At 41.4% G+C, this 27,477-nt stretch overlaps 1 protein-coding gene across 1 annotated transcript in view; it reads left to right on the top strand.

Moving 5' to 3' along the window:
• rab2a (RAB2A, member RAS oncogene family) overlaps positions 1-27,477 on the top strand; it is a 100,521-nt gene that overhangs the window by 31,888 nt on the left and 41,156 nt on the right. Inside the window, exons 3-5 of the mRNA XM_041190373.1 lie at positions 2,977-3,044; positions 5,544-5,626; positions 14,969-15,061. Of these exons, the coding sequence (XP_041046307.1) occupies positions 2,977-3,044; positions 5,544-5,626; positions 14,969-15,061 (244 nt within the window). The remainder of the gene's footprint in view (positions 1-2,976; positions 3,045-5,543; positions 5,627-14,968; positions 15,062-27,477) is intronic.

Genomic DNA, 27,477 nt, shown 5'->3' with positions numbered 1-27,477 from the left:
AGTCTCTGGATATTTAGGACTGAAGAGAAATTTCTTCAGAGGGTTGTAAATCTTCAGAATTCCCTACCTCAGAGGGCTGTGGATGCTCAATCATTAAATATATTCTAGATCTTGGGAGAAGTGAAGGAATCAAGGGATGTGGGTATAGCTTGCTAAACTGAGTTAATCTAGAAATTGACCTGTGATCTTAATGGATGGCATAACAGGCTTGAGGGTTGCTTACTTTGCTCCTGTTTTTTGTTGTAAACTTCTGTGGATTGAACAGAGCTTTTTAAATTGCCCAATTTGCATTTGGTCTTCAGTGTAGAGGCAGCACAAACGGTATGTACAATATGCTAAATTGGAGCACAATTAAATCAGTTTAACCTGGAAGGTGTGTTTGAGGCCCTGGATGGTAGGGAGGGAGGAGTTAAAGGGTTTATGTTTCCTGTGCTTCCATGGGAAGGAGCAGGTCATTGTGGACAATAGAAGAGTGGATCAGACTGTTGCAAAGGGAATGTTGGCTTTGGAACCTAAGGTGAAAGGAAGATATGCTTGGAGGTGGCAACGATGATGAGGATGATCCAGTGACTGGAAGCTGACTGGGTTCCCCCTTGTCCATATCTTCCACCCCATTGTGGTTCTGGGAGGGAGGGCATTGGAAACACTGGAATGGGAAATTGCATAGTTGGAAAAGGTGTACGGCTGAATGGAATTCAGTCTTACAGAAATCTGGATGAGAGGAAGTGCAATCGAGGTAGCTGTGGGAGTTGGTAGGCTTACAGTAGTTGTAGCTTGAAAGCCTATTCTCAGAAATGGAGCGGTTGAGAAAGCAAGAGTTGTAGATAGACTGTGTGAAACTGAGGGAGTGGGTGGTAATTCAAGTGACAGCTGGAGGTGAGAGGAAACTTGGTGATGGATCAGTGGTAGGGGTGTGAAGTGGTTAGAACTCCTTTCAGGTTAAACTGATTTGTGTTTTTAATGTAGCATATTGTGTATGTTGCATGTTTTAAGCATACTTTTTTCATAAGTGTGTACTTGCAAGTATACAAGTAGTTTCTCATTAATAATAGTGAAGAAATTAATGGGACTGAAAATAAATTCTCAGGACCTGATGGCCTACGTCCTAAAAGGGTTCTAAAAGGTCTTTGTGGCGGTGATGGATGTGCTGGTATGATCTTTGAGTTCTCTCAATACTGGAATGATGCCACTGGATTGGAGGATAGCAAATGTAATGTTGCTTTTCAGGAGATAGAGAGAAAACAGGTCAGTTAGCCTGACATCAGTTGTTACAAAAATGCTGAAGTTAATTACTAAACAAGTGTTGATAACAAGGCACTTAGAAAATCATAATATGGTGAAGTAAAGTCAGTGTAGCTTTGAAAGAGAAGTCATGTTTGCCAAATCTTAGGTATTTTGAGGATGTAACTAGCAGATGAGAAATAGGGGAACCAGTGGGTGCAGTATACTTGGATTTTCAAAAGGCGTTTGATAGGGTGTCACAGAAAACGTTGTTTAGAAGGTAAGGATAGCACGGGCAGTGTATAAGGACGAAATAGGAAAAAATGAGTCATTTTCAGATTGGAAGCCTATTACTCGTGGGATGCCACTAGGCTTGGATGAAAGAACCAAGCACATTGTACCCATGCTTGCTGATGATACAAAGGTAGGTGGGAAAAGTAAGCTGAGAGGAGCACAAGGCGTCTGCTGAGGGATATAGGTAAGTGAGTGGGCAAGAAGGTGGCAGATGGAGTACCATGTGGAGAAATATGAAGTTATCCACTTAAGAATAGAAAAAGTGAATCTTATTTTTAAATGGTGAGGAAACTATTAAATGTTCAGAGGAATTTGAGTGTCCTTGTGTAAGAAACACAGTTAATGTACAGGTATTGGAAACAATTAGGAAGACCTATAGTATGTTGGTTTCTATTGCAAAGGGGTTGGAGTATAATAGGAAAGCAATCTCAATGCAAATATAAAGGGCTTTGGTGAGAAAACATCTAGAGTGCAGTGTACAGCTTTGGTCTCCATACCTAAAGAAAAATATACTTGCCTTAGAGCGGCTGTGCCAAAGATTCATTGGGTGATCCAAGGATGAGAGCAAAGACTGAGTAGAATAGGACTCTGCTGTCTGGAGTTTAGAAGAAAGAGAGATGATCTAATTGAAATATGCAAGATTCTGAAGGGGCTTGACCAGGTAAATACAGAGCTGCTGTTTTCCCTGACTGGAGATTCTTGGGGTGGGGGGTGGTGGGAAATATATGCTCAGGATAAGAGCACAGCCATTTTGTATTGAGATGAGGAGAAACTCCTTAATCTCAGAGGGTTGTGAATCTTTGGAATTTTTCACTTCAAAGGGCTGTGGATGCTCAGTCATTGGCTGAGGTCACTAGTTTTTTGGACTCAGAATCGTTGGATTGGTGGAAAAGTGAATTTGAGGTTGATGATTGTCGGTGATCTTATTAAATGACAGAGCATGCTCAAGAGACCTTATGGCCTACCACTGTCCCTATTTCTTATAACCTTTATGTATATTTAATAAAAGGCAAACAGATGTCCCAAAATTTGAATAATTATGGAATAGTAAGCATTTTATATAATGGTGTTGCATGTGAAGTCTATGCAATAGAACAACTTATTTCGTGAATATTAATGATAACATGTTGATGAAATCAAAAGTAGATGAAGTTTTGATCATTTAGGTAAATGAACCTGCAATTTAAACTTCATTACAGCCAATATTAAAGTAATTATCATTTGTCACTAAATTGTACTCTGGATTGCATTCATTTAAATTTAAAATCTTTCACGCGAAATGTTGAATATCATGTTTGCATAATTTGGTGGAATGCAAAGTTTTACTTAAACATTTACTTTAAATTTAGGGAAATATCCCATTCTTTTAACTCTCTACAACTCCAATACTTCAAGGTTTTGCAGGACTAATCCATCTCCTCAGCCTTACACTTCAATTTTTTTTTTCTAATTTTGATTTAGGTGTAGAATTTGGGGCACGGATGATAACAATCGATGGAAAGCAAATAAAACTTCAGATTTGGGATACTGTAAGTCTGTTTCTGCGTTTCGACTTTTTTAATGTATTCATTTGATTGCTAAACTGAGACACAAGACTGATCCAGTACATACTGGTACAGCTTTTTTAAACAGATGGTAAATATAAATCATTGACTTACAGTTGACTTTTGTGCTTCTTTCTGTAGTTGTCTTTGTTTTTTAAATTTAAATGTAAGATTCAGTTCTTTCCCTGCTTTGATTTAATGAATAGTTGCAGCAAAAGGAAATGTTTGTATTTAAAATGGTTCTGTAAATTGAGCTGTAAAGAACTTCATGGGAGTTTGTGGTTTATTTTGTAATAGGATTTGTAAAAGCATATGTGTTGTGTAGGAGTTCAATTAAAATTGTGGTTCCAGTGCTGAAGGATGGGGCTCTGATTTCGACTACAGATCTGTTTCACTTTATGGGGGCAAAAAGATGAGATAGGAGTCTAGCTGCCTACTTCCAATCATCTAAATTTTCCCTGTCCTGTCTACTGCATTCCTCATTCTGCCTCTCACAGGAAAAGTGACTCTTGCAATACGTGCTCTTGATGTGGGGATCATGTGGCACAGGAGGAAACCATTTGGCCCATCATACCTGTGAAAAAGCCATTCAATTAGTCCAAATCCTCTGGTCTTTACCCATGGTTCTACGAACTTTTCAATTATGTAGCTGATTTCAGTTTGGGAATTACTGTTCAGTCTGCTTCCACCACCTTTCATGTAGTGCATTCTAGATCATGTTGTGCAGAAAAAGTTCTACTTTTCTCTTGTTTCTTTTGCCTGCTTCGATCTGTATCCTTTGGTCATGGAGCCTCCTGCTAGTGAACAGTTTGTCTTCATCAAAATCCTTCATAGAGTCATGCAATGGTTACCAATGGAGGCCATTTGGCCTGTTGAGCTCACTGCAAGAGTAATTTACCTAGTTCCCCCTCTCAGTAGCTCTGCAATCATTCTTTCAGGTATTTAGCCAATTCTGTTTTGAAAGCCACAATTGAATCTGCCTCACCAACCTTTCAGGCAACCTTTCATTTCAATCCAGAACGTATTCTCTTGTGGTTTTTTAAAAAATGATTTTCCTTGTTTCACCTTTGGGTCTTTGGCCAATGCCTTTACAGCTATGTCCTCTTCCCATTGGCAGAAGGGTTGAACCAGTTTCTTTCTATCCACTCTAGTTAGACCCCTCATGATTTTGGGCACCTCAATCAAATCTCCTTTTAGCCTTCTGTTTTGAGAAGCTGGGTTGTTCTCCTTGATCTACCCACATAACTGGTTTTGGGGCAAGGGAATTTCATTCTCACATCTTTTCTGCACCTTCATATTGTTCTTCAAGTGTGATGCCCAGAATTGGACATATTACTCCAGTTGAGGCCAAAACTGTTTTATGGAGGTTCTTCATAATTTCTTGGTTTTTGTACTCTGAGCCTGGGCTTTAGAAATGGAGACACACTGCTCCACCCATCTCCATGACGATGTGGCCTTTCAGGATTCACCGATCACTTTTAAACTAATTTAGCCTTAACTCCTAAAACAAAACATTTCATGACTGCACTTCTTTGTAAACAGTGTTGATATCACGTCTCTGGTTCTCCAGCTAAGCAAGCCCACTTGTTCTTTTATGACTCCACCTCTTCTATTCTGACTATTAAGCACATGGATAACCTTCTGAACTGCTATTGTCTTTTAGGTGTCCTGGCAATCTCTAAAGCCCAGCATTTTAGTTACCTTACCTTCACAACAATTGTCTTCCCAGAGCTAAACATTACCTCTAAAATATTAACACAAACTATATGAACTAGATATTTGCAACAATCCCTTAATATTGGTGCTTTTCCAATTAAGTATTTTTACTTCAGATTGCCACTTGTCTTTTTGTCTAAATCTTATGATGCTACTGTTCTCTAAATGTTCTCCTTCTTGCACATGATCCAGTTGACCAGCCTCATCCCAGAACCAGATCCACCTATGCCACCTTCTTTGAGCTAGAAACATACTGATTAGGACACTTCTGAACATGCTTCAAAAACTCTTGCACTTTTCTCCCCCTTACACTGGTATCCTAGTTGATAATAGGCTAGTTGAAGTTCCTCATTATTGGTGGTTCTTGCAACCTTCTGTAATTTCTGTGTTTGCTCCTCTATCTCTTGCACTAGTTGATGGCCTATTGTAGTATAATGACAACTGTTGCCACTCCTGCTCTGCCTCCCTGTCTGCCTTTCACTCTCACTCTGCATCCCCCAAAATCCCTTCTTTCCCTTTAGTGTACAAGTTCTTGAAGGAGCATATTGCCAGTTCCTAACTTTGATCTGGGAGATGGATTTTGGCTGTAACCACATGGTGTCAGGGGGACAATAGTAAGAAATAATAAATATGTTCAAAGTAGTGATCAGCTGTGATGCCTACACTTGATAAATTCACCTCCCAACAAGTGAATGTTTATAATATAATGATCACATATGCCTTTGGTAAGTAACAAAACCAAGAGTCTGCACTTTTTGTTGTCACTAGGCTGGTCAGGAGTCTTTCCGTTCCATCACAAGATCTTACTACAGAGGAGCTGCTGGTGCCTTGCTAGTTTATGACATCACAAGGTAACTTAAACTTGGTTCGTTTTCAGTCCTGTTTTTAGAGATGTAATTGTTTTGTGTTATTTAAATATTGGGTTATTGACTCATGTTAAACTTGGCTTATTTTTTTAATTCAACTAACTTTTGCTTTCAGAACTTGGGCATTTAAAATTGTATTATAGTAAAGTGTAAATGTAATCTATTTGAATATTGTGAAATCAAGCTTTTTGGATGTAATTGGAATAATTTGGTGACTCAAACTTGTTTTGCTTCACTCCCTATTGTTTCCTAAATAAGCTATATCCTTAAATGCAGAAAGCCACTGGAATATGGCAAAATTAGTGTTGGTGGTGATATGTAATTTGGAGCATTTCAGTTAACAAGCCTGTGGAAATGGCACTAGTGTTAAAGCATAAAAAGTGATTTGTTTCTGTTGTGCAGAAAGATAATTGCAGTTGGAACTTGTTTGAGTAGCTTTTACAAACACTAACTTATTGTCAGAATTAGGAACATAGGAACAAACGCAGGAACGTAGGACTTGGGAGCAGGAGTAGGCCATTCAGCCCTTCGAGTCTGTTCTGCTATTCAATGAGATCATTGCTGAGTTTTTAAAAATGATTTTAAATATCTCAGGCCTCTTTCCTGTCAATGTTGGAAAGAGCACAAGGGGAGCCAGGGAAGAGGTGATGCTGGAATCATGAACAGTTTGCCAATTATAGCAGTTTACAGCAAGAAAGCCTTTGATTTTATTGCTGATTTTTCCATCACACTACTTGTCTGACAGGTTTATTTTTCACTAACTTTGACTTATGAGCTCTAACTTTTTACATGTAAAAAGGCGTGCATGTTTTGGGAAAAATTCTCAAATTGATGGCTCTTGCTTCTTTAAGAATTGGAACAGTGGGTCTATTGGCATGGTCCCAGAACCCATTGAGGCACACCACAGCTTCTGGATTTCAGCATAAGTCAGGTTGCTAGAAGTTGTGGTGCTAGTGCTTACCTCAAAAGCAGCAGACCCCTGGTGTTTGCCATGCTTGAGAAATGAAAATCTGGGCCAGTGTCCACTTTTCTGAGTTAGTTTGCTGAAAAAAGAGTTTCAGCAAAAGTTGCTATTTAGTTACAGCAGTTATTTTTAATAGTGCCGTCAATTCTTGACATACATACTTCCCCTCAGTTGGTGGCAGTATTGCAGGTAAAAGTACTTCACTGTCGACAGTTTACAAAGTTAAGACTTAATATTTGTTTGGTCTTCCCAATCTACCAGTTCCTGAAACTCCATGGACTCCCTGATGAATGTGCTGAAACAGATCTGTGAATTCATCAGGTGTGAAGTCAAAGTATTGCATAAAACATAGGAAATAGGAGCAGGAGTAGGCCACTCAGCCCTTCAATGAGATCATGACTGACCTGATTGTAACCTTATTTCCACATTCCACCTGCCCATGATAACCTTTCACCCTCTTATCAAGAATCTATCTAGCTCTGCCTTAAAAATATTCAAAGACTCTGGAGCTTTCGACCGCAAAAGGCAGTGGAAGCAATGTTCCAACCCTCAGAATTTCTCCTCATTTCTGTCCTAAATGGGTGATCCTTATTTTTAAACGGTGGTCCCAAGTACTGGATTCTCCCTCGAGGAAACATCCCCTCTAGATTGACCCTGTCAAGACCACTCAGGATCTTATGTTTCAGTCAAGTTGCCTTTTACTGTTTTAAACTCCAGCAGATACAAGCCTAGACTGTCCAACTTTTCCCCATTAGATAACCCATCCAATCCGGATATTAGTTTAGTAGACCTTCTCTGAATTGCTTTTCATGCATTTACATCCTTCCTTAAACAAGACGACCAATACTGTACACAGTATGCCAGATGTAATCACACCAATGTCCTGTATAACTGAAGCATAACCTCACCATTTCTGTATTCAATTCCCCTCGCAATAAATGATTACATTCTATTAGTTTCCTAATTACTTGCTGCGCCTGCATACTAGCCTTTTATGATTCGTGCATCAAGACACCCAGATCCCTCTGCATCTCATTTTTGCAATCTCTCACCATTTAGAGAGAATGCTGCGTTTTTATAATCTTCCTGCCAAAATGAACAATTTCACATTTTCCCACATTATACTCCATTTGTCAGCTATTTGTCCACTTTCTTAACTTATCTATATCTTTTTGTAGCCTCCTTATGTCCTCTTCACATATCACTATATACCTTACCTTTGTGTCATCAGCACATTTAGTAACTATACATCCTTCATCCAAGTCATTTATATAAATTGTAAAAAGTTGAGACCCCAGCACTGATCCCTGTGGCACAACACTCATTACATCTTGCCAACCAGTAAAAGACCCATTAATGCCTACCCACTGCTTCCTGTTAACTACCCAATCTTCTATCCATGCCAATATGTTACTCCCTATACCATGAGCTTTTATTTTCCACAATAACATTTGATGTGGCACCTTAGCAAATGCCTTCTGGAAATCTAAGTGCAGTACATCTAACAGTTCCCCATTATCCATAACATATGCTACCTCTTCAAAGAACTTCAAGAAATTGGTTAAACATTTTTTCCCTTGCACAAAACCATATTGACTCTGCCTGATTATCCTGAATTTATCTAAGTGCCCTGCTATAACATCTTAGGCAAAATACTATAAGCTATTATCAGTGACATGCTAAGCTAACTGTTGTGCCGTTTGCTGGTTTGTATTTCCCTCCTTTTTGAATAGAGGAGTTAAATTCACAATTTTCCAATCGAATGGGACCCCCCACGAATCTAGTGAATTTTGGAAAATTTAAAATCAATGTGGCATCCTAGGTCTTAAAAGAAGTGGCTAGTGAGATTGCTGAAGTCCCTCAGGACCCAGGGAATTGTCAGCCCACAGCTTCAACAGTTTTCTCAGTACCACTTTCCTGGTGATTGTAATTTTCCCAAGTTCCTCCCTTCCTTCCCAGAAATAGCTGTAAATCAGGAAATGGATGTTTCTTGTATCCTCCTATAGTGAAGACCAATGCAAAATACTGGTTCAACTCACTTGCCATTTACTTATTTTCCATTATTAATTCCCCAGACTCAGTTTCTATAGGACTAATGCTCACTTTAACTCTTCTTATTTAAATATCTATAGAAACTCTTACTATCAGCCTTTATATTTCTAGTTAGTTCACTGTTGTGCTCTAATTTCTCCTTCCTTATCAATCTTTTGTCATTCTTTGCTGTTTCCAAAGTCTGTTCAACCTTCTGACCTACTTATCTTTGTGTAATTGTTTTCTTTCTCTAAGTTTGACGCTATCTTTAATTGTTTGTTAACCATGGATGGTGGGTCCTCCAGTTTGAATTTTTTTTCGTTGAAATGTATGTTCTGTGTATTCTGAAATATTCCTTGAAATATGCTGTGCTTCATCTCTATTGACCTAACCCTTAACCTAATTTGCCAGTTCATGCTTTCATGCCCTCATAATTGACCTTATTTAAGTTTAAAATACCAATCTTTACCCACTCTTCTTTCCTTCAAGCTGAATGTAAAATTCAGTCATATTATGATTGCTGTTCCAGTATCATACTATCTTTACAGTGCTGAAGGAGGCCCTGCAGCCCATCGAGTCTACACTGGCTCTCTGAGAGCATTCCACCTAGTCCCACTCCCCTGCCTTATCCCCATAACCTTGCACATTCTATCTCTCGAATACCTTTTGAATACCTCAATCAAATCTGCCTCCACAGCCCCCTCAGGAAGTTGGTTCCAGACTCCAAAAGATTTTTCCCTTCATCGCATTTACTCCTTTTGCCAATTATTTTGGATCTGTGCCCATAGTTCTTGATGTTCTTTTGAGTGGGAACAGTTTCACTATGCTGTCCATACTCCTCGGGATCTTGAATACCTCTATCAAGTCTGTTCTCAGCCTCCTTTTCTCCAAGGAAAACAGTCCCAACCCCTCGATCTATCCTCATAGCTACAGTTCTTTAGCCTGGAAATCATTCTTGTGAATCTCCTCTGTACTCTCTCCAATGCCTTCACTTCTTCAAGTATGGGGTGCAGAACTAGACACAGTGCTCCAGATGAGGCCTAACTAGTGTCTTATACAAGTTCACCATGACCACCTCAAACTTTTTTACTCACTGCTCCTATTAATAAAGCCTAAGATACTATGTTTTATTAACTGCTCACTTAACATGCCCTGACATCTTCAATGACCTATGTACATATACACCAAGGTCCCTCTGTTCCTGTACCTCTTTTAGAGGCTCTCCCTTTATTTTATACTGTCGCACCATATCTTGGGGGGGGGGGGGGGGGGGGGGGGGGGGGGGTGTGTGGTTGTAGGGACAAACAAGCAGTGATAGAAGCAGATCATCAAAAGATGTCAAAACAAAAGAACACAGGTGTTGAAGTTGGTGATATTATCTAAACGAATGTGCTAATTAAGAATGGATGGTAGGGCACTCAAGGTATAGCTCTAGTGGGGGTGGGGGGAGCATAAAAGATTTAAAAATATTTAAAAATAATGGAAGTAGGTGTTCCATTATTTTAAAATATTTTTAAATCTTTTATGCTCCCCCCACTAGAGCTAGACCTTGAGTGCCCTACCATCCATTCTTAATTAGCACATTCGTTTAGATAATATCACCAACTTCAACACCTATGTGTTCTTTTGTTCTGTTGTCTGTGACATTTTTTGATGATCTGCTTCTATCACTGCTTGTTTGTCCCTACAACCACACCATCCCCCTCCACTTCTCTCCCCTAACCCCCCCCCCCCCCCCCCCCCCCCCCCCCCCCCCCCCCCCCCCCCCCCCCCCCCCCCCCCCCCCCCCCCCCCCCCCCCCCCACACCTTAAACCAGCTTAAATTTCACCCCTTCCTTGGATTCACCTAGTTCTGTTGAAGGGTCATGAGGACTCGAAACGTCAACTCTTTTCTTCTCCGCCGATGCTGCCAGACCTGCTGAGTTTTTCCAGGTAATTCTGTTTTTGTTTTCATTTGCCACTTGTCTGCCCAATCCATCAACATGTCTGTCCTTCTGAAGTTCAAGACTATCCCCGTTGGAGTTGACACCTTTTCCAATCTTCGTATCATCTGTAAATTTTGAAAAAAATGCCCTGCACACCACAGTCTAGGTCATTAATAGGGGGCCTTCACTATGAGGTCATTAATCCTCTCCTGTTGCACAATACCAGGTCGAGTATAGCTTGCTTTCTGGTTCATTTCAGAACATGCTGCTCTAAAGAAACTATCCCCAAAACATTCCATGAATTCCCCATTTAGACTACCTTTGCCCTTCGGTTTTCCCAGTCTATATGAAGATTAAAGTCCCCCATGATTATCGCCGTACTTTTCTGACAAGCTCCCATTATTTTTCCTTTATAGAATCATAGAACAGTTACAGTACAAAGAGGCCATTCAGCCCATTGTGTCTGCACCAGCTGAAAAAATACTAGCCTTCCATTCTAATCCCACCTTCAAGCACCTGGTCTGTAGCCTTGCAGGTTACAGCACCTCAGATGTAGATCCAGGTACCTTTTAAATAAGTTGAGCATTTCTGCCTCACAATCAATCTGGGCAGTGAATTCCAAACGCCTACTGTCATCTGGGTGAAAGTCTTTCCTAATATCCCCTCTAGTAATCCTTCTACTAATCATCTTAAATCTTTGTCCCCTGGTAATTGACCCCTCCGCTAGGGGAAACAAGTCTTCCCTGCCTACTGTATCTAGGCCCCTCCATAATTTTGTACACCTCAATCAAGTCACTTCTCAGCCTCCTCTGTTCTAAGGAAAACAACCCTAGCCTACTCAATCTTTGTTCATAGCTGCAATTTTCAAGCTCTGGCAACATACTCCAGAGCAATTATGTCCTTCCTGCAATGTGACCAGAACTGTGCGCAAAATTCCAGCTGTGGCCTAACCAGCGGAATTTATAGTTACGTCATTACATCTCTGCTTTCGTATTCTATACCTTGCCCAATAAAGGAAAGCATTCCATATGCCACTTTTACCACCTTATTTACCTATCCTGTCACCTTCAGGAACCTGTGGGCATGCACTCCCAAAATCTCTCACTTCCCCTACCCCTTTCAATATCCTCCCATTTATTGTGTATTCCCTTGCTTTGTTTTCCATCCCAAAATGCATGACCTCTCACTTCTCCGGTTTGAATTCTGTTTGCCACTTTTCCGCTTGCTCAACCAACCATTGATATCATTCTGGAATCCACAGCTATCCTCTTCATTAACTACACAACTGATTTTTGTCATCTTTAAATCCTGTTCTACTATGTGGTTACTGCTGGGGGGGCAGTACACTACAATGACTTGTCTTTATCATTTCTCATCTCTACCCAAATGGTCTCTATATCGTGATTCCTGAATTTAGGTCATCCCTTTCTAATGGGCTAATACCATCATTAATTAATAGAGCCACCCCTCCATCTTTTTCTAACTTCCTGTCCTTCCTAAATGTTACATACCCTTCAATATTCAGGTCCTAATCTGTCACCCTGCAGCCATGTTTCTGTAATGGCTATCAGATTGTACGTAGTTATTCCTATTTGCAGATGTGTAAAGCCATGCTTTCTGTAAAATTTTGTTCATAGCTAGATTTTTTTAGTCTGCAGTACTTCTAACATTTTACAGGCACAGTATGGGACCTGGAACAGGGCCTATGCTTTCAAGCTGCTCCACGGCCACACTTGTGCAGAAATATTGGTGCAAAGTATTTCAGCAATTTGCATGTGCTGGAACAGGCTTGCACTGTAGCAAAGGTGTGAGCGGCATGGGGGTTGCTTATGGTATCTTGAACACATTGCAATATAAAAGTGGCTTTAAATAATGCAGTCAAAAATTTCAAATGAGGTGAAGTTAACACCATTATTTCATGTGTGAACATTTTAGTGGTCAGTTATTTTCAGTTTTTTTTAACTTAACAGTTCTCTATGGTATTATACAGGAAAGTTGGGCAAATCTGAATGGGATCTGGGAGAACAGTTAGGCAGGTATCCAAAGATGTATTGAGAGAAATGGACTTTGGAGACATCTATGAGATTAGATTCATTTGCAAGTTCTAGGTAGGTTGGAGTTTGAAACTAGAGATGGGGAAAGCAATAGAGGTTTTTGGAGAAATCAAACATGAAAGTGACAAAGGATATGGATGGTCACTTTGGTAGGATTGGGATAGGAATGTAGCTGGGTGATGATGGTGAAATGGGTTTTCGGCAGGGTCTTGGAGAGAAATCATGGGCCCTGATGTTTCTCCAGTTTCTAAGCCCCTCATCTCTTGCACACACACACACACACACACACACACACACCCCCCCACCCCCACACTCCGGCTTGCAAATCATGCAGTGAGTTGTAAGGCAGGAAAAAGATGTGGCACCAACTACTGAAGTGCATATTGCTGAAGATACCCAGCACCATGAAGCTAGAGCAGTGTGTAGAATGTTTCGAGATGGGTTGCATGGTGGGTAGCTAGGGGGTGCTGTTAATGGCTGTTTAGCGCTTTGGGTATATGTTACTCCCAGTGTCCTTCCTCTTGAGTGCGGGGGCAAAGAGCTCAATGTCATGTTCTCAGTGGGAAGCCTTATCCACCTGAAGATCATGTTTAAAGCGTAGATATGTGATGCAAGTGGCTGTTCATGTTTTCACAAGAAATAAGGATTAGACTGTATAGCCTGTTGAGCATGCTCTGCCATTCTGTATGGTGATGGCTGATCTTTGGTTTCAACTGCACTTCTTTGCCTGCTCCCCATATACTTGATTTCTTGAGTCAGTTGGTTTCAATGCTCTGCATTCCCCAAGTTCTCCCACAGTATTCAGCCAGGCGATGTTCCCCTCCAGCAATGAGAGTATCAGGAAATGGCCCCTTCCACTCAAATCACAGAGCAAGTTCAGAGGTGAAACAAGAGCAAATTGCAAGTAATCCACTTGTGGCACAGTCAGTGAAAGTACTGACCTGTATCTAGCTGAGTTGAACAAGCTGTAAGATCCCATTATATTCCATGCTGCATTAGCTGGCTATCACTGGTTAGGTGGTTGGTGCTCTATAAATGGTGGGGCATCTTCCTCTTCTACCCCCTGCACATACACAGACTAGGGAGGACAGAGCCCTTGCTTGACAGTAATCCAGTAGTGGAAACTTGACTTAATGTGATACCAGGGAGGGACAGAGGAACCAGAACATTGCTACAGGAAACTGAGAGGCAGGATGTGGAGTAAGGCAATATGATGCCTCAGTGCAATTGCAGACCCCTGCAGCTTTTTAAGGCCATGGTCACAATTTTCTGAACTAGACTATTAAAACGGTCAGTTTCTCTGGCCACTAACTTAACATAGAGGCATTTACCTTGTGCTCTGGGTCTGAAGAAGGTGCCCATTGTGCCCTCCACCTCTACAACAACAAAACCTGCCACTACAGCTCAGCAAACAGAACTTTCCTCACGTGAGGCAAGCAAGAAAGGTGGAACTGGGGAACCTGGCACCTCCTACTTGGCCAATGATTGCTTTGGGCACTGCAAGAACAAAAGTCACTCCGCCACATAGATCATTTTGCTTGACATGCTACTTGGTCAAAGATTACTGTGGTTCTGGCACTGTCTTGAGTCTGGGCTCTGTGTATTGCACTTTGTGCCACCCCCTTCTCTCAGGCCCTGGTTCTCAGAAGCACTGTTTAGAATGCAGCAGGCTCTTGCTGCATCAGCTTGAATGAATGATTGGGGATGCCTGAGAAGTTCAGCTTCAGGTGAGGGGCAAACAGGGCATCTTTAATCCTGATCACGTAAAATATTCTGGCTGATCTACTTGATACTAACCAGACAAAATGATATTTCTCGAGTTGAAGGTGGTGGCAGCAGGGTAAATTTGAGTCAAACACATAGAAGCTGATGTGCTTATGGATGACACCTGTTGGTAACACATCACCTGCAGGCACCATTGATTGGACTCAACATTTAGTCTTGGGGCACACTACAGATGACCATTTTCGATGCCATTGGAGATATCCTGACTGCTTAGTGGTAGGTAATTGTAGAACCATGATAGAGTACTGTTGTGTTTGTGGGGTGATGGGGGGCGACACAAGAGAGGCAGTGGATGATAATGATTGCGACAGAACAGTCTGAAGAATTGTGTTGGCTATCATGCATGTCTTCTGCCAAGCAGTTTACCTGTTGTGGGTGGGATGGAAGTAACTAAAGTAATTAAAACAGCAATGGTTGGAGAAGTGGAATTTGAGTTTAGTGGCATTGACCTTTCTGAAAGGGTGGTTAGAAATGGGCAGGAAGAAGAAAAGAGTCGAGGGTTTGCATGTAAAGGTGATGCTGTTCAACGACTTAAAACCTTTCTTTATCTCTAACATTTTTTTCACAGAAGGGACACTTTCAATCACTTGACAACTTGGTTAGAAGATGCTCGCCAGCATTCCAACTCCAACATGGTCATCATGCTTATTGGAAATAAGAGGTAAAATTTTAATTAACATGTACAGCAACCTAGAAAGCTAGCAAAAGCTGGCAAACTGTTTTTGAGTATAGACCTATGATGGGAAGATGAGAATAGGAATGAAATCATGTTTCTAGCACAGGAGACCATTAGGCCTGTCATGCCTGTACCAGCTCTCTGCAATTTCTTGGCTAGTGTTCCACTCTTTCTGCCCTTTCCTGTACTCCTGTAATTTTTTTTCCTCCAGGTGCCTTTCCAATTGCCTTTAGAATTAAATCTGCCCTCGCCACTTGGACAGATCCTAACCACTCACTGCATAAAAAAATTCTCTTTGTCGCAGTTAGTTCTTTTTCCAGTCACTTCAAATCAGTATCCTTTGGTTCTTAGCCCTTCTGCTAATGGAGCAGTTACTAACTACCTGTCTGTCCAGACCCCTTATGATTTTTGAATACCTCTGTCAAATCTCCTCAACCTTCTCCAAGGAGAATAAACCCAGCCTTTCCAATCTATCCATATAACTGAAGAGTCTCTTCCTGGGAATCATTCTCATAAATTATCTGAACCTTCTCTAAAGCCTTCACATCTTTCCAATGTAGTGCCCAGAATTGAACGCAATGCTCCAGTTAATGCCTTGCCTTTGTGCTCTATGCCTCTATTTATAAATCCCAGGACCTTGTAGACCTTATTCACCACTTTTTCAACCTGCCCTGCCATCTTCAACAATCATGCGTACATATCCTTGGGTCTGTATTCTTGCACACCTTATTATCTCTCATCATTCTTCCTATCACTTTGCACTTCCCTGCATTAAATTTCACCTGCCATGTGTCCGCCCATCTCACCAGCTTGTCTGTACTCTTGAAGTCTATCACTATTCTCCTCGTAGTTCACAATATTTCTAAGTTTTGTTATCTGCAAATTTTAAAGCACCCAAGCCTAGAGCATTAATATATATCAAGAAAAACAGTGGTCCAGGTGTTGCCCAATGGGGAACTCCACTCAAGTCTGAAACAACCGTTGAGCACTGACACTCAACCTACTTCCTGTCCATACTTTCACTGTCCTTTCTATTCCATGGGCTTCAACTTTGCTGCAAGCCTATTAGGCAGCACTTTACTAAAAGTCTCTTGGAAATTCACAGTTACCATATCAATGCTCTGTTATCTTATCAAAAAACTCAAGTTAGTTGAACACAATTTCCCTTTAACAAATTTGTGCTGGCTTTCTCAATTAATCCACATTTGTCCAAGCAGCTGTTAATTTTGGCGCGGATCATCATTTCTAAAAGCATTCTCACCACCACTGAGGTTGAATTGATTGACCTTTAGTTGTAATGTTTGCAATTCTCCGTTCCTCATATCTTTTATTAAAAGATAGCTGCAAAGTACTCATTAGCACCTCAGCCATGCCCTCTTCCTTCGTGTGTAGATACTCCTTTTGGTCCCTAATCAGACCCGCTTTATTACCCTTTTTCAGGTTCACAAACACAGAATTGTTACAGCGCAGGAGGCCACCATACAGCCCATCATGTCTGCATCGGCTCTCCGAATGAGCAATTAACGTAGTGCTGTTCTCCTGCCTTCTCCCTTTAACCCTGCACATTCCCCCTTTTCAGGTAACAATCTAATTCCCTCTGGAATGCTTTGATTGAACCTGCTTCCACCACACACTTGGACAGTGCATTCCAGACCTTAACCACTGGCTGTTTGAAAGTGTTTTTGCTCATTACTTTTACTTTGTCAATTACTTTATATCTCTGCCCCCTCATTCTTAATCTGTTTCAAACAGTTTCTCTCTATCCACTCTGTCCAGATCCCTCATGAATCTTTATCAAATCTCCTCTCAGCTGCTTTTTCTCCAAGGAGGAAAACAGTCCCAACTTCTCCAATCTATCTTCGTAATTGGTTCCAGAGACGAAGTTCATTCTCAATCTTTTCTACACTCTCTCCAATGCCGTCACATCCTTCCTAAAGTGTAGCACCCAGAGCTGGGTGCAGTACTCCAACTCTGGCTGAACTAGTATCTTCATAACCTTGCTCTTGTAATCTATGTCCCTAATAAAGCCTAAGATAGTGTATGGTTTATTAACCACTCTAAACCTGTCCTGCCACCTTCAGTGGCTTACACACATATACACCCAGGTCCCTCTGCACATCCTTTAGAATTGTATCCTTTATTTTATATTGTTGCTTCATGTTCTTCCTACCAAAATTAATCCCTTCACCTTTCTCCACATTGAAGTTCATCTGCCACCTGTCTACCCTTTTGAAGTTCTACAGTTTACTACTATTATCCTGTAGAAGTGATGGAGAATAGAATGGCAGTTAACATAAAAGGGAACCCAAAAATCTTCTACAGGCATGTAAATAGTGAGTGAGTAATAAGAGTTGACATGGGCCCTGTTAGGGACAAAGTGTGCTTAAAAGCACAGGGAAAGGCTAGAATACTTGATACTTTGTGTTTACATGGAAGAGAATGCTGATAGAATTGCAGAAGATGTGTAAATATTCAAGGTAATGAATGGGTGGGGTGAATAATGATGGGTAGGATATTCTGGAAGGGCCGGCTATACTTAGTGGATAAGTCATCTGATCTGGATGGCTTGCATCCTAGGTTGCTAAAGGAAGTGGAGGTGGAGGTAATGGAAGGATTTGCCATAATCTTTTTCTCTGTAGATGGGGTGTGGGGAGTGGTGAGGGGCAAGAAGAGAGATGCTAGATAATTGAAGAGTGGCAAATGTGGCAACTATCCTAGAAAGAGTGCAAAGACATTGCTAGTAACTACAGTTTAACATCAGTGGCGGGTAAGGCTTTAGAGACAAACGGGGTGTTTGGTGGGGAGCAGAAGAGGGGGAATGGTGGAAGTCAACAAGCTGTTGGAAAGGTTTGGGTTCATTAAGGAGAGCCAGGAGGGATTTGTAAAAGTTGGATTGTCCTTCTAATCTAATTGAATTTTTTGACCTAACAGAGAATGTTGATAGAGAAAGCAGTGTACATTGTCTATGTGAATTTGAAGAAAAAAGCTGGTTAACAAAGTTTAGGCTCATGGAATGGGGTTCATGTCAAATTGGATAAATTGGCTTAAGGATAGAAAAGAGCAGTGGTGCTAAATGGATGTTTTCAGCCTGGACAGCGTTGTTCCCCAAGGGTCAGTACTAGTACCACTGCTTTGATGTATATAAGTATCTTGGATATTGGAATATACAGTGAAATTTCAAAATTTGGAAGTGTGGCAAACCGTGAGGATTATACCAGTTGGCTGCAGCAGGATATGGGCTAGCAGAATGGGCAAACAAATGATAGGTGGAATGTAATGGAGAAGTGTGAGGGGATGCATTTTAGCAGAAGAGGTAGATAGAGGCAAAATAGACTTAATGTTGCAGTTCAAAGTGTTTAGGATGGAGGGACCTTGAGGCACATTTGCATTGATCCTTGAAGATGGCAGGATATGCTGGGTTGGCAAAGCAAATGGAATCTTCAGCTTCATAAATAGAGGTATTAAGTAAAAAGGGACATTATGTTGCACCTTTATAAAGCTCTGGCCACCACATTTTAGGAAGGACATGATAATCCTTGAGGGTGCAGAGGAGATTTACCAGAATGGTTCCAGGAATTAGGGATTTTGGCTAAAATGCTAGGTTGGAGAAACTGGCATTTTTGCCTTGAAGCAAAAGGGATTGAACGGAAATTTGATAGAGGTGTGCAAGGTTATGACAAGTTAAGGTAAGGTAGACACAAAAAAGCTGTTCCCATTAGCTATGGTACAAGGTCTAGGGAACACGTTTAAGATTTTGGACAAGTGATGTGGCAGGGGAAGTAAGGAACTTTTTTACGCAGCAAATTATAATAATCTGGAACTCGCTGCCTACAAAGGTGGTGGAAGTGAAGATGATTCATGATTTCAAAAGAAAATTGGACACCACGGGAAATAAACTTGCAGGGCTATGGTGGTTGAGTGGGGAAATGGGACTGACTGGATTGTTATATTGTTGGCCAGCAGGGACTCGTGGTCCAAATGGCTGCCTCCTGAACCCTTAAGACTCAAAACTAGAAGCTAAGCTGAGAGAAGTAATAGCTTGAACAATATTCCATAATATTTACACAAAAGTGACACTGATTATTTAGAAATTGCTGAAAAATGAGAATTATTTCCAGTGAAGGCATGTCCCCACAGAGCATTTTGATTTTGACAGCTGATTTACTGCAGTTGTTGGCATTTTGGAGCATTGTAATTCCAATTGCATAGTTACATGTAATCTACATTTAAGACACAATCACTCCAAACCCACTGCCTACCTTCCCCCTCCCCCCCAACTTTGGGAATTCCACACAAGCGCAGTGACAGGAATTGTCAGATAAAGCCACTCCAGTGTATTCATCCCTGGGAATGTTGTTCAAACTGAAGAAAATTAAGTTTCACCTAGGGCAAGAAACAAGCATGCCTCAAAGCTCCTTTTAAGGAATATACATTTTAAAATACTCAATTTGTCAGATTATTTAACTTGAGGACAAACACCTGAAACTGGGACTTTCATTCAAAAAGCTCATTTAAAATTTTTTGCCTCATTTGTGAAATATGTTTCAGTTAACACAAGGGTGTCATTCGCAATAAAATTCTGGATGAGCAAGATTTTTTGAGTGGACAGTGGTAGGAAATGCAAAAATGGCTGGTGATTTGTTGATCTGGCAAAATCCAAAAGATCTGCGGAGAGAGAAATAGTTAGCGTTTAGAGTCCGTATCGCCCTTCAGAGCTCTGAAGAAGTGTCATTTGGACTCGGCGTTAACTCTGTCTGTCTCTCTCCACAGATGCTGCTAGACCTGAGTTTTGCCAACGTTGTCTGTTTTTGTTTGAGTTCCAGCATCCGCAATATTTTGCTTTTATCCAAGAGATCAGTGTTTTGTAGGGTGAATGGGAAGGAGGTTGGGGGTGACTGCTTTTAATTTTCATTGATCAGTGGAAGTAGTTTTTCACTACAGGTCCCAATATCTAACATGTTCACAATCAAAGCAGACTTTGTCTTGACCAAAAAACAATAATAATTCATTTTCATCAACTTCAATTTTAAAATTGCTGCTTAGAACCTGGAGAGTGTTGTTTATTTTTGACAGTTATTCTTGCTCATTTGTGCATACCTTATGCCTTTTCTTTCATTAAATCCACTCCTGTATCCAGTTTTTTTTCTAATTTGGCATACTTTGGTTTGTTGCATTTGACCTCACATTTCTACTGATTTTACACCGTTGATCATGGATACTCAAATTGTCATGTCTTCTTTCTGTAATAGTATTTCCAATTTTTGTTGCTTCAGACTTAATACATTTTGCTGCAAACAAATGTTTTGGTCAGTATAATACTTCTCATGACAATGAATCAGCTTCCATTGAAGTTGGAAATAAGATTGTAGATGGCTTGTTACATATTGATACAGTAAAACTATCTTCAGATGTTATACTGGCCATCATGTATAGCTGGAAAATGTGTTTGCCAACCACTTATAGCGTGTATTCGTGCAATGTATTAACCTTACCAAAACCCTATAATTTTGAGCATCTATATCTGATCTCTTAATCTTTGATCTAATTAATAGAGCCAGTTTTTTTTATTCATTCATGGGATGTGGGCTTCACTGGCTGGGCCAGCATTTATTGCCTATCCCTAGTTGCCCTTGAGAAGGTGGTGGTGAGCTGCCCTCTTGAATTGCTGCAGTCCATGGGGTGTAGGTACACCCACAGTGCTGTTAGGAAGGGAGTTCCAGGATTTTGACCCAGCAACAGTGAAGGAACAGCGATATATTTCCAAGTCAGGATGGTGAGTGACTTGGAGGGGATTTTCCAGGTGGTGGCATTCCCATCTATCTGCTACCCTTGTCCTTCTAGATTGTAGTGGCCGTGGGTTTGGAAGATGCTGTCTAAGGAGCCCTGGTGAATTCCTGCAGTGCATCTTGTATATGCTACAGTGTCGGTGGTAGAGGGAGTGAATGTTTGTGGATGTGATGCCAATAAAGTGGACTGCTTTGTCCTGGACGGTGTCCAGCTTCTTGTGTTGTGGGAGCTGTGCTCATCCAGGCAAGTGGGGAGTGTTCCATCACACTCCTGACTTGTGCTTCGTAGATGGTGGACAGGCTTTGGGGGGTCAGCAGATGAGTTACTCGTCACACGATTCTTAGCCTCTGACATGTTCTTGTAGCCACAGTATTTATATGGCTAGTCCAGTTCAGTTTCTGGTCAATGGTAACCCCCCAGGATGTTAATAGTGGGGGATTAAGTGATGGTAATGTCATTGAACATCAAGGGGTAATGTTTAGATTCTCTCTTGTTAGAGATAGTCACTTGCCACTTGTAAGCCCAAGCCTGGATGTTGCCATGGACTGCATCAGTATCTGAGGAGTCACGAATGGTGTTGAACATTGATGATTGCACAGCGAATGTCCCCTCTTCTGACCACATGATAGAAGGAAGGTCATTGATGAAGCAGCTGAAGATAGACCTAGGACACTACCGTGAGGAACTCCTGCAGTGATGTCCTGGAGCTGAGATGATTGACCTTCAACAACCACAACCATCTTCCTTTGCACTAGGTATGACTCCAACCAGCGGAGAGTTTTCCCCCGATCCCTGTTGACTCCAGTTTTGCTAGGGCTCCTTGATGCCACACTCTGTCAAATGCTGCCTTGATGTCAAGAGCAGTGGCTGTCACCTATCCTTGGGAGTTCATGTCTTTTGTCCATGTTTGAACCAAGGCTGTAATGAGGTCAGGAGCTGAGTGGCCCTGGCGGAACCCAAACTGGGTGTCAGTAAGCAGGTTATTGCTAAGCAAGTGCCACTTGGTAGCAATGTTGACGACCCCTTCATTACTTTACTGATGGAGAGTAGACTGATAGCGCTATAATTGGCTGGGTTGGATTTGTCCTACTTTTTGTGCTTAGGACATACCTGAGCTATTTTCCACATAGCCAGGTAGATGCCAGTGTTGTAGTTGTACTGGAACAGCTTGGCCAGGATCATGGCAAGTTCTGGAGCACAAGTCTTCACTTCCGGAATATTGTCAGGGCCCATTGCCTTTGCAGTATCCAGTGCCTTTAGCTGTTTCTTGATATCACGTGGAGTGAATCAATTTGGCTGAAGACTGACATCTTTGATGCTGGGGACCTCTGGAGGAGGCAGAGATGGATCATCCACTTGGCACTTGTGGCTAAAGATTGTTGCGAATGCTTCAGCCTTATCTTTTGCATTGCTTTGCTGGGCTCCTCCATCATTGAGGATGGGGATATTTGTGGAACTGCCCCCTCCAGTGAGTTGTTTAATTGCCCACCACCATTCATGACTGGACATGGCAGGATTGCAGAGCTTAGACCTGGTCTGTTGGTTGTGGGATCACTTAGCTCTGTCTATCACTTGCTGCTTATGCTGTTTGGCACAAAAGTGGTCCTGTGTTATAGATTCACCAGGTTGGCACTCATTTTTAGGTATGCCTGATGTTGCTCTTGGCATGCCCTCCTGCACTCATCATTGAACCAGGGTTGATCCCCTAGCTTGATGGTAATGGTAGAGTGGGGGATATGCTGGGCCATGAGGTTACAGATTGTGTTCGAATACAATGCTGCTGCTGATGGCCCACAGCCTCATGAATGCACAGTCTAGATCTGTTTGAAATCTATCCCCCTTAGCATGGTGGTAGTGCCACACAACACGATGGAGGACTTCGTCTCCACAATGACAATATCGGTAGGCGTGACCACTGCACAATCATGGGCAGAGGCATCTGCGTTAGGCAAGTTGGTGAGGATGAGATAAAGTATGTTTTTACCTCTTGTTAGTTCCCTCACCACCTGCCGGAGACCCAGTCTAGCAGCTGTCATTTAAGGCTTGGCCAGTAGTGGTGCTACCAAGTCACTCTTGGTGATGGATATTGAAGTCCTCCACCCAGAGTACATTCTGTGCCCTTGCCACCCTCAGTGCTTCCCCCAAGTGATGTTCAACATGGAGCACTGATTCATCAGGGAGGGTGGTACGTGGTAATCAGCAGGAGGTTTCCTTGCCCATGTTTGACCTGATGCCATGAGACTTCATGGGGTCCGGAGTCGATGTTGAGTATTCCCAGGGCAACTCCATTCCCACTGTATACCACTGTGCCGCCACTGCCACCTTTGCCAGTGGGAGTCTGTGAAATTATCTGTAAGGTATGATTCCGTGAGGATGACTGTCAGGCTGTTGCTTGACTAGTCTGTGAGACAGCTCTCCCAATTTTGGCACTAGTCCCCAAATGTTAGGAAGGAAGACTTTGCAGGGTCGACAGGGCTGTGATTGCTGTTTTTGGTGCCTAGGTCCATCCGGTTTCATTCCTTTTTTGTGACTTTGTAGCAGTTTGTTGAGTGGCTTGCTAGGCCATTGTCAACCACATTGCTGTGGGTCTGGAGTCACATATAGGCCAGACCAGGTAAGGATGACAGATTTCCTTCCCCAAAGGGCTTCAGTGAAAAGGACATTAATTTTTACAACAATCAGGAATGGTTTTGTGGTCATCACCCCAGACTTTTAATTCCAGATTTTTATTGCATTGCCCTGGGCCTCTGGATTACTAGTCCAGTGACAATACCACTACACTATCACGCCGCCCCAGCCCCCCACCAAAATATCCCCTCGTAATGATAACATTTTATCTCTGGTATCATATGAAACCTCTTCTGTGTTTTCCATGGGTTTAGACGCCTTTAAAAAGTAAGGTGCCCAGTACAGGATACAGTTTTATTTCCTCTTCACATAGGTAAAACAGCTTTGCAAACTTATCCACCTATTTTTCTAGAGCCGTGAGTCTGAACTTGGTCTCTGCTGCTCGACTGTCAAAGTTTTGCCATTTAACCTGCATCCCAAGTACCTTAAGTTCAGCATGATGTCAATTCCTATTATTTTTTCCAAGGTGGTTTAATTTTAATATTGTCTCTGCTTAAGTTTGATTAACCCTTGTACATGACCTGTTAGTCACCACGAGCTCTTAAATTTTAGGGATCTTATGGCTTTCACTTGTATTAGAGTGTTTTTGAGAATTCAGTTCTTCATTGGTATTACTATCCCCAACCAGGAGGGTTGATTAGCTGCAACAAAAACAAAATTACCTGGAAAAACTCAGCAGGTCTGGCAGCATCGGCGGAGAAGAAAAGAGTTGACGTTTCGAGTCCTCATGACCCTTGTTGATTAGCTGGCCTGATTTAAGTCCTCTGCCATTTTTTGCACATTTAACTCTTGAAATTAAATGCCATTGAATTTTTGGCAACTTCTGCTTGACTATTTAGGTTGAATCTAGCATTATTGTTGTCACTGTTGCTTGTGTTTTTTCCTCCCCCACACTTAAGTTTGTTTCTACATTAGCCTGTTGTTAGACAATTAACTTTATTGACCACAAACTGATCTGCCCACAATGCTCGATAACTCTCCATTGAACCACTGCATGCTTGAAGCTGAAAACTCTTTCTACAAACTTTATCGAATTCTGATAATTTTGTATTTGAAGTGCCTCATTGCAAAGAGCACTTTTACCAAGAGGTCTATAACAAACACCTGTGGTTAAACTGGGACCATTAGTTTGTGCCAGTTGAATCTAGATTGCTTCAGCATAGTTCTGAAGTCACTTCTCTTTGGAAGTGAGATGTTCATTAACAAGTGCGGCTGGATTGCTTCATTCAGTTCTTCTCTGTCCTTGTAGATGTAGTGTTAGCTGTTGTTCAGTTAGCACTCGTACCCCTTGTGTCAGAAGGTTGTGGGTTTGGGTTCAAGCTCCACTCCAGGGCTCGAGTATAAAAATCAAGGCACGTGCTCCAGTGCATTACTGAGGGAGTGCTGCAATGTTGGAGGTACCACCTTTCAGATCAGGTGCTAAACCAAGATTCCATCTGCTTCCTAATCTTCCTTCTAACTTGTAGAAGAGCAGGGGTGTGTCCCAGCCGCATTTACCCCTCAGTCAACATCTAAAACAGATAATCTAGTCGTTATATCATTTGCGTGTAAATTGGCTGCTGTGTTTCCTACAATGCAATAGAAATTTCACCTCGAGTACTTATTTGGCTGTAAAGTACTTTGGAAAAGTGTCCAATGGTCAGGAAAAGCATTATACCAATACAAATCATCTTCCAAAATCTTGTTTACCTTAAAGTTTCTGATCTATCATTCTGATCTAGCCATGTTCGGAAATAAGACTATAATTTTTCCAGGGCTACATAGAATTACAGATCTGGTATATTAAATCTAGTGTTGACATAAACATTTAAGGATCTATCAATGTGTTGCTCTAGAATTCTACCTCCCTTGTTTACATTTTAAATTTGGGCTTTAGCTTTTATGGGTCTACTCCTGGCTATCTGTTCTAAGTCTGCTACAGACAGATGGAGTATGCCCAGCCTTTTATTAGCTTAAATCTGCCTCAATGGCAGTTTCAATGGTCTCACCCACCAACTCCATCCCTCCTTTCTTAAAATAAAACTTCTCTTTCACAGAGAGCCTTGCAGTGATGAATGAATTTTGGTCTGTTTGCACAAGTCTTCCAGCCACATGTTGAGTCCAGTGATTTGACTGCTTCAGATGAGCCTGTCACAATTAGCACTGCTGTTGTCACACTTTGATCTCTGTCCTACAACACAACAATTAGATGTCTGGAAAGATGACCTGTAAAAGGACAGATCTTTTCCATTGTCACTGGTACCAAGTTATAACACATTCAAATGTCAAAGCTGCTAACCTCTGCAGAGACTTCTGCATAAAATTCATGGCCAGCTGTTTAGATATATTTGGTGAATTTACTATGCAATGGCTACTTGGTATCTTCCACTAACAGGATGCTGCTGTCAGTCTAAAAAGATGTTTTGCCTACTACACAATTGAGCAATGTTGTATATGAATTTCAGTACTAGTGTGATTCCAAGTACATAGGCTGTATGTCCCAGTGATTGGCTGATCGAATCAAACAGCATGTTTCTTTGGTTGTTTGAGTACAGTCTGTCCTCAACCAGCCTGTGCTTACAAAACCCGAGACAAAATGTCTACTGTTGAATGTGATTCCATGATTGGGAAGCACTTGCTGAACAATCCTGAGTGTGATAGCTGCATTAACAATCAATTTAAGATCGTCATTTGTGGTTCTAACCTCATTCATTTATGCTTGCTAGAAGTGACGTACGTCCATATGCAGGGACCCACTCTCAGCAAACAAAAGGAATATGTTCATGCCTTGCGCTTTTAAAAAATTAACGGGAGCTTGGCGATCTTATTGTTCCCCGTTGCTTTCTTCATGGACTCAGCCAGAGTCGACTTGCCAGTTGATCTTCACTTCTTTTCATGTGTAGTATAAATTCTTGTGATTGTTTGAAATTTGGTATTCTTGTCCTGGTAAATGCAAGATGAAAAGTTGCAGTAAACAGCCTTTTTTTTTTTAACAATATACAAGTGTAACTCTGGATTGTAGTGGGAGCATTGGAAGATGTTGGCATTGCAAACATTGCTAAATGTTGTGGAGAGGTAGAGAAGAACGGGAAGGAATAATGTACTGTTGTTGGATTTGAGATATTTGGTTGGTAACTGACCAGGGCTCAGTGCTTTGAACAACTTGTGAACTGGTCTGTGGGGATTTAAATAGTTGAGAGAGATAGTAGAACTGAGGGAGTGATTTGTTCAAACTGATCTGAGAGGATAAAAATTAGAAATGGGCCTGTAGGGAGAGGACAATGATCAATATTAGACTTTCGCAGTTTCTGAAAGGGAGTGTAGGAAGCCACAAGTGTTGTTTCCAACCACTGTTTAGCTGAGAGTGATTCAATGGCACAGTGGGTCTTGAAGTGTTTAGGTTAGCAAGGATAGAAGGTTGCTGGGGTTGGGGGTAGCCAGGGAAATGGATGAGAATTTTGAATGAAGAGGTGCATAGGGAGGTGACTGCATTGGTGGTATCAGTTCTGGAGCAAATCAGTGAATGGGGTTTGAAGAAGTGATTTGCCATGACAGAGTGTCATGGGTTGTCCACAGCCAGAATAATCCTGAATTTGGTTGTAGAAAGAGAAGATGATCGATACTTGTGGAAGAGGATTGCAACTAAAATTGATCGCAATTGTTAAAATTAATATGCCCAGAAATTGTGACCGTAAAGATATCTTATAGCACTTTGCAATCCAATTTGGCAAAGTACTATGAAACTAAATGTATATAAACTGAAGCAAAATGATAGCTTTTTGCTCTTTACTAATATTGCTCCAATAGGAAGCATACAAAGAAAATGCACCAACTTCCCATTTCCTGGTCATTTAGCTCATTAGCCATGGTTCGTTCTTGTATTGTAAATGACTCCCTTGAATTTGTTGCATTCTTGAAATTAAACAGAATTTCCATTCCATAATTGTATCATTCCATGGGGTTGTTCATAGCCATACAGTAACAACCAAACTTGGGATTGTGTGATC

The sequence above is a fragment of the Carcharodon carcharias genome, chromosome 6, assembly GCF_017639515.1.
Source record: "Carcharodon carcharias isolate sCarCar2 chromosome 6, sCarCar2.pri, whole genome shotgun sequence".
NCBI lineage: Eukaryota > Metazoa > Chordata > Chondrichthyes > Lamniformes > Lamnidae > Carcharodon > Carcharodon carcharias.
The sequence above is the reverse complement of the archived record's forward strand: the minus strand, read 5'-3'. Positions and strand labels throughout refer to the sequence as shown.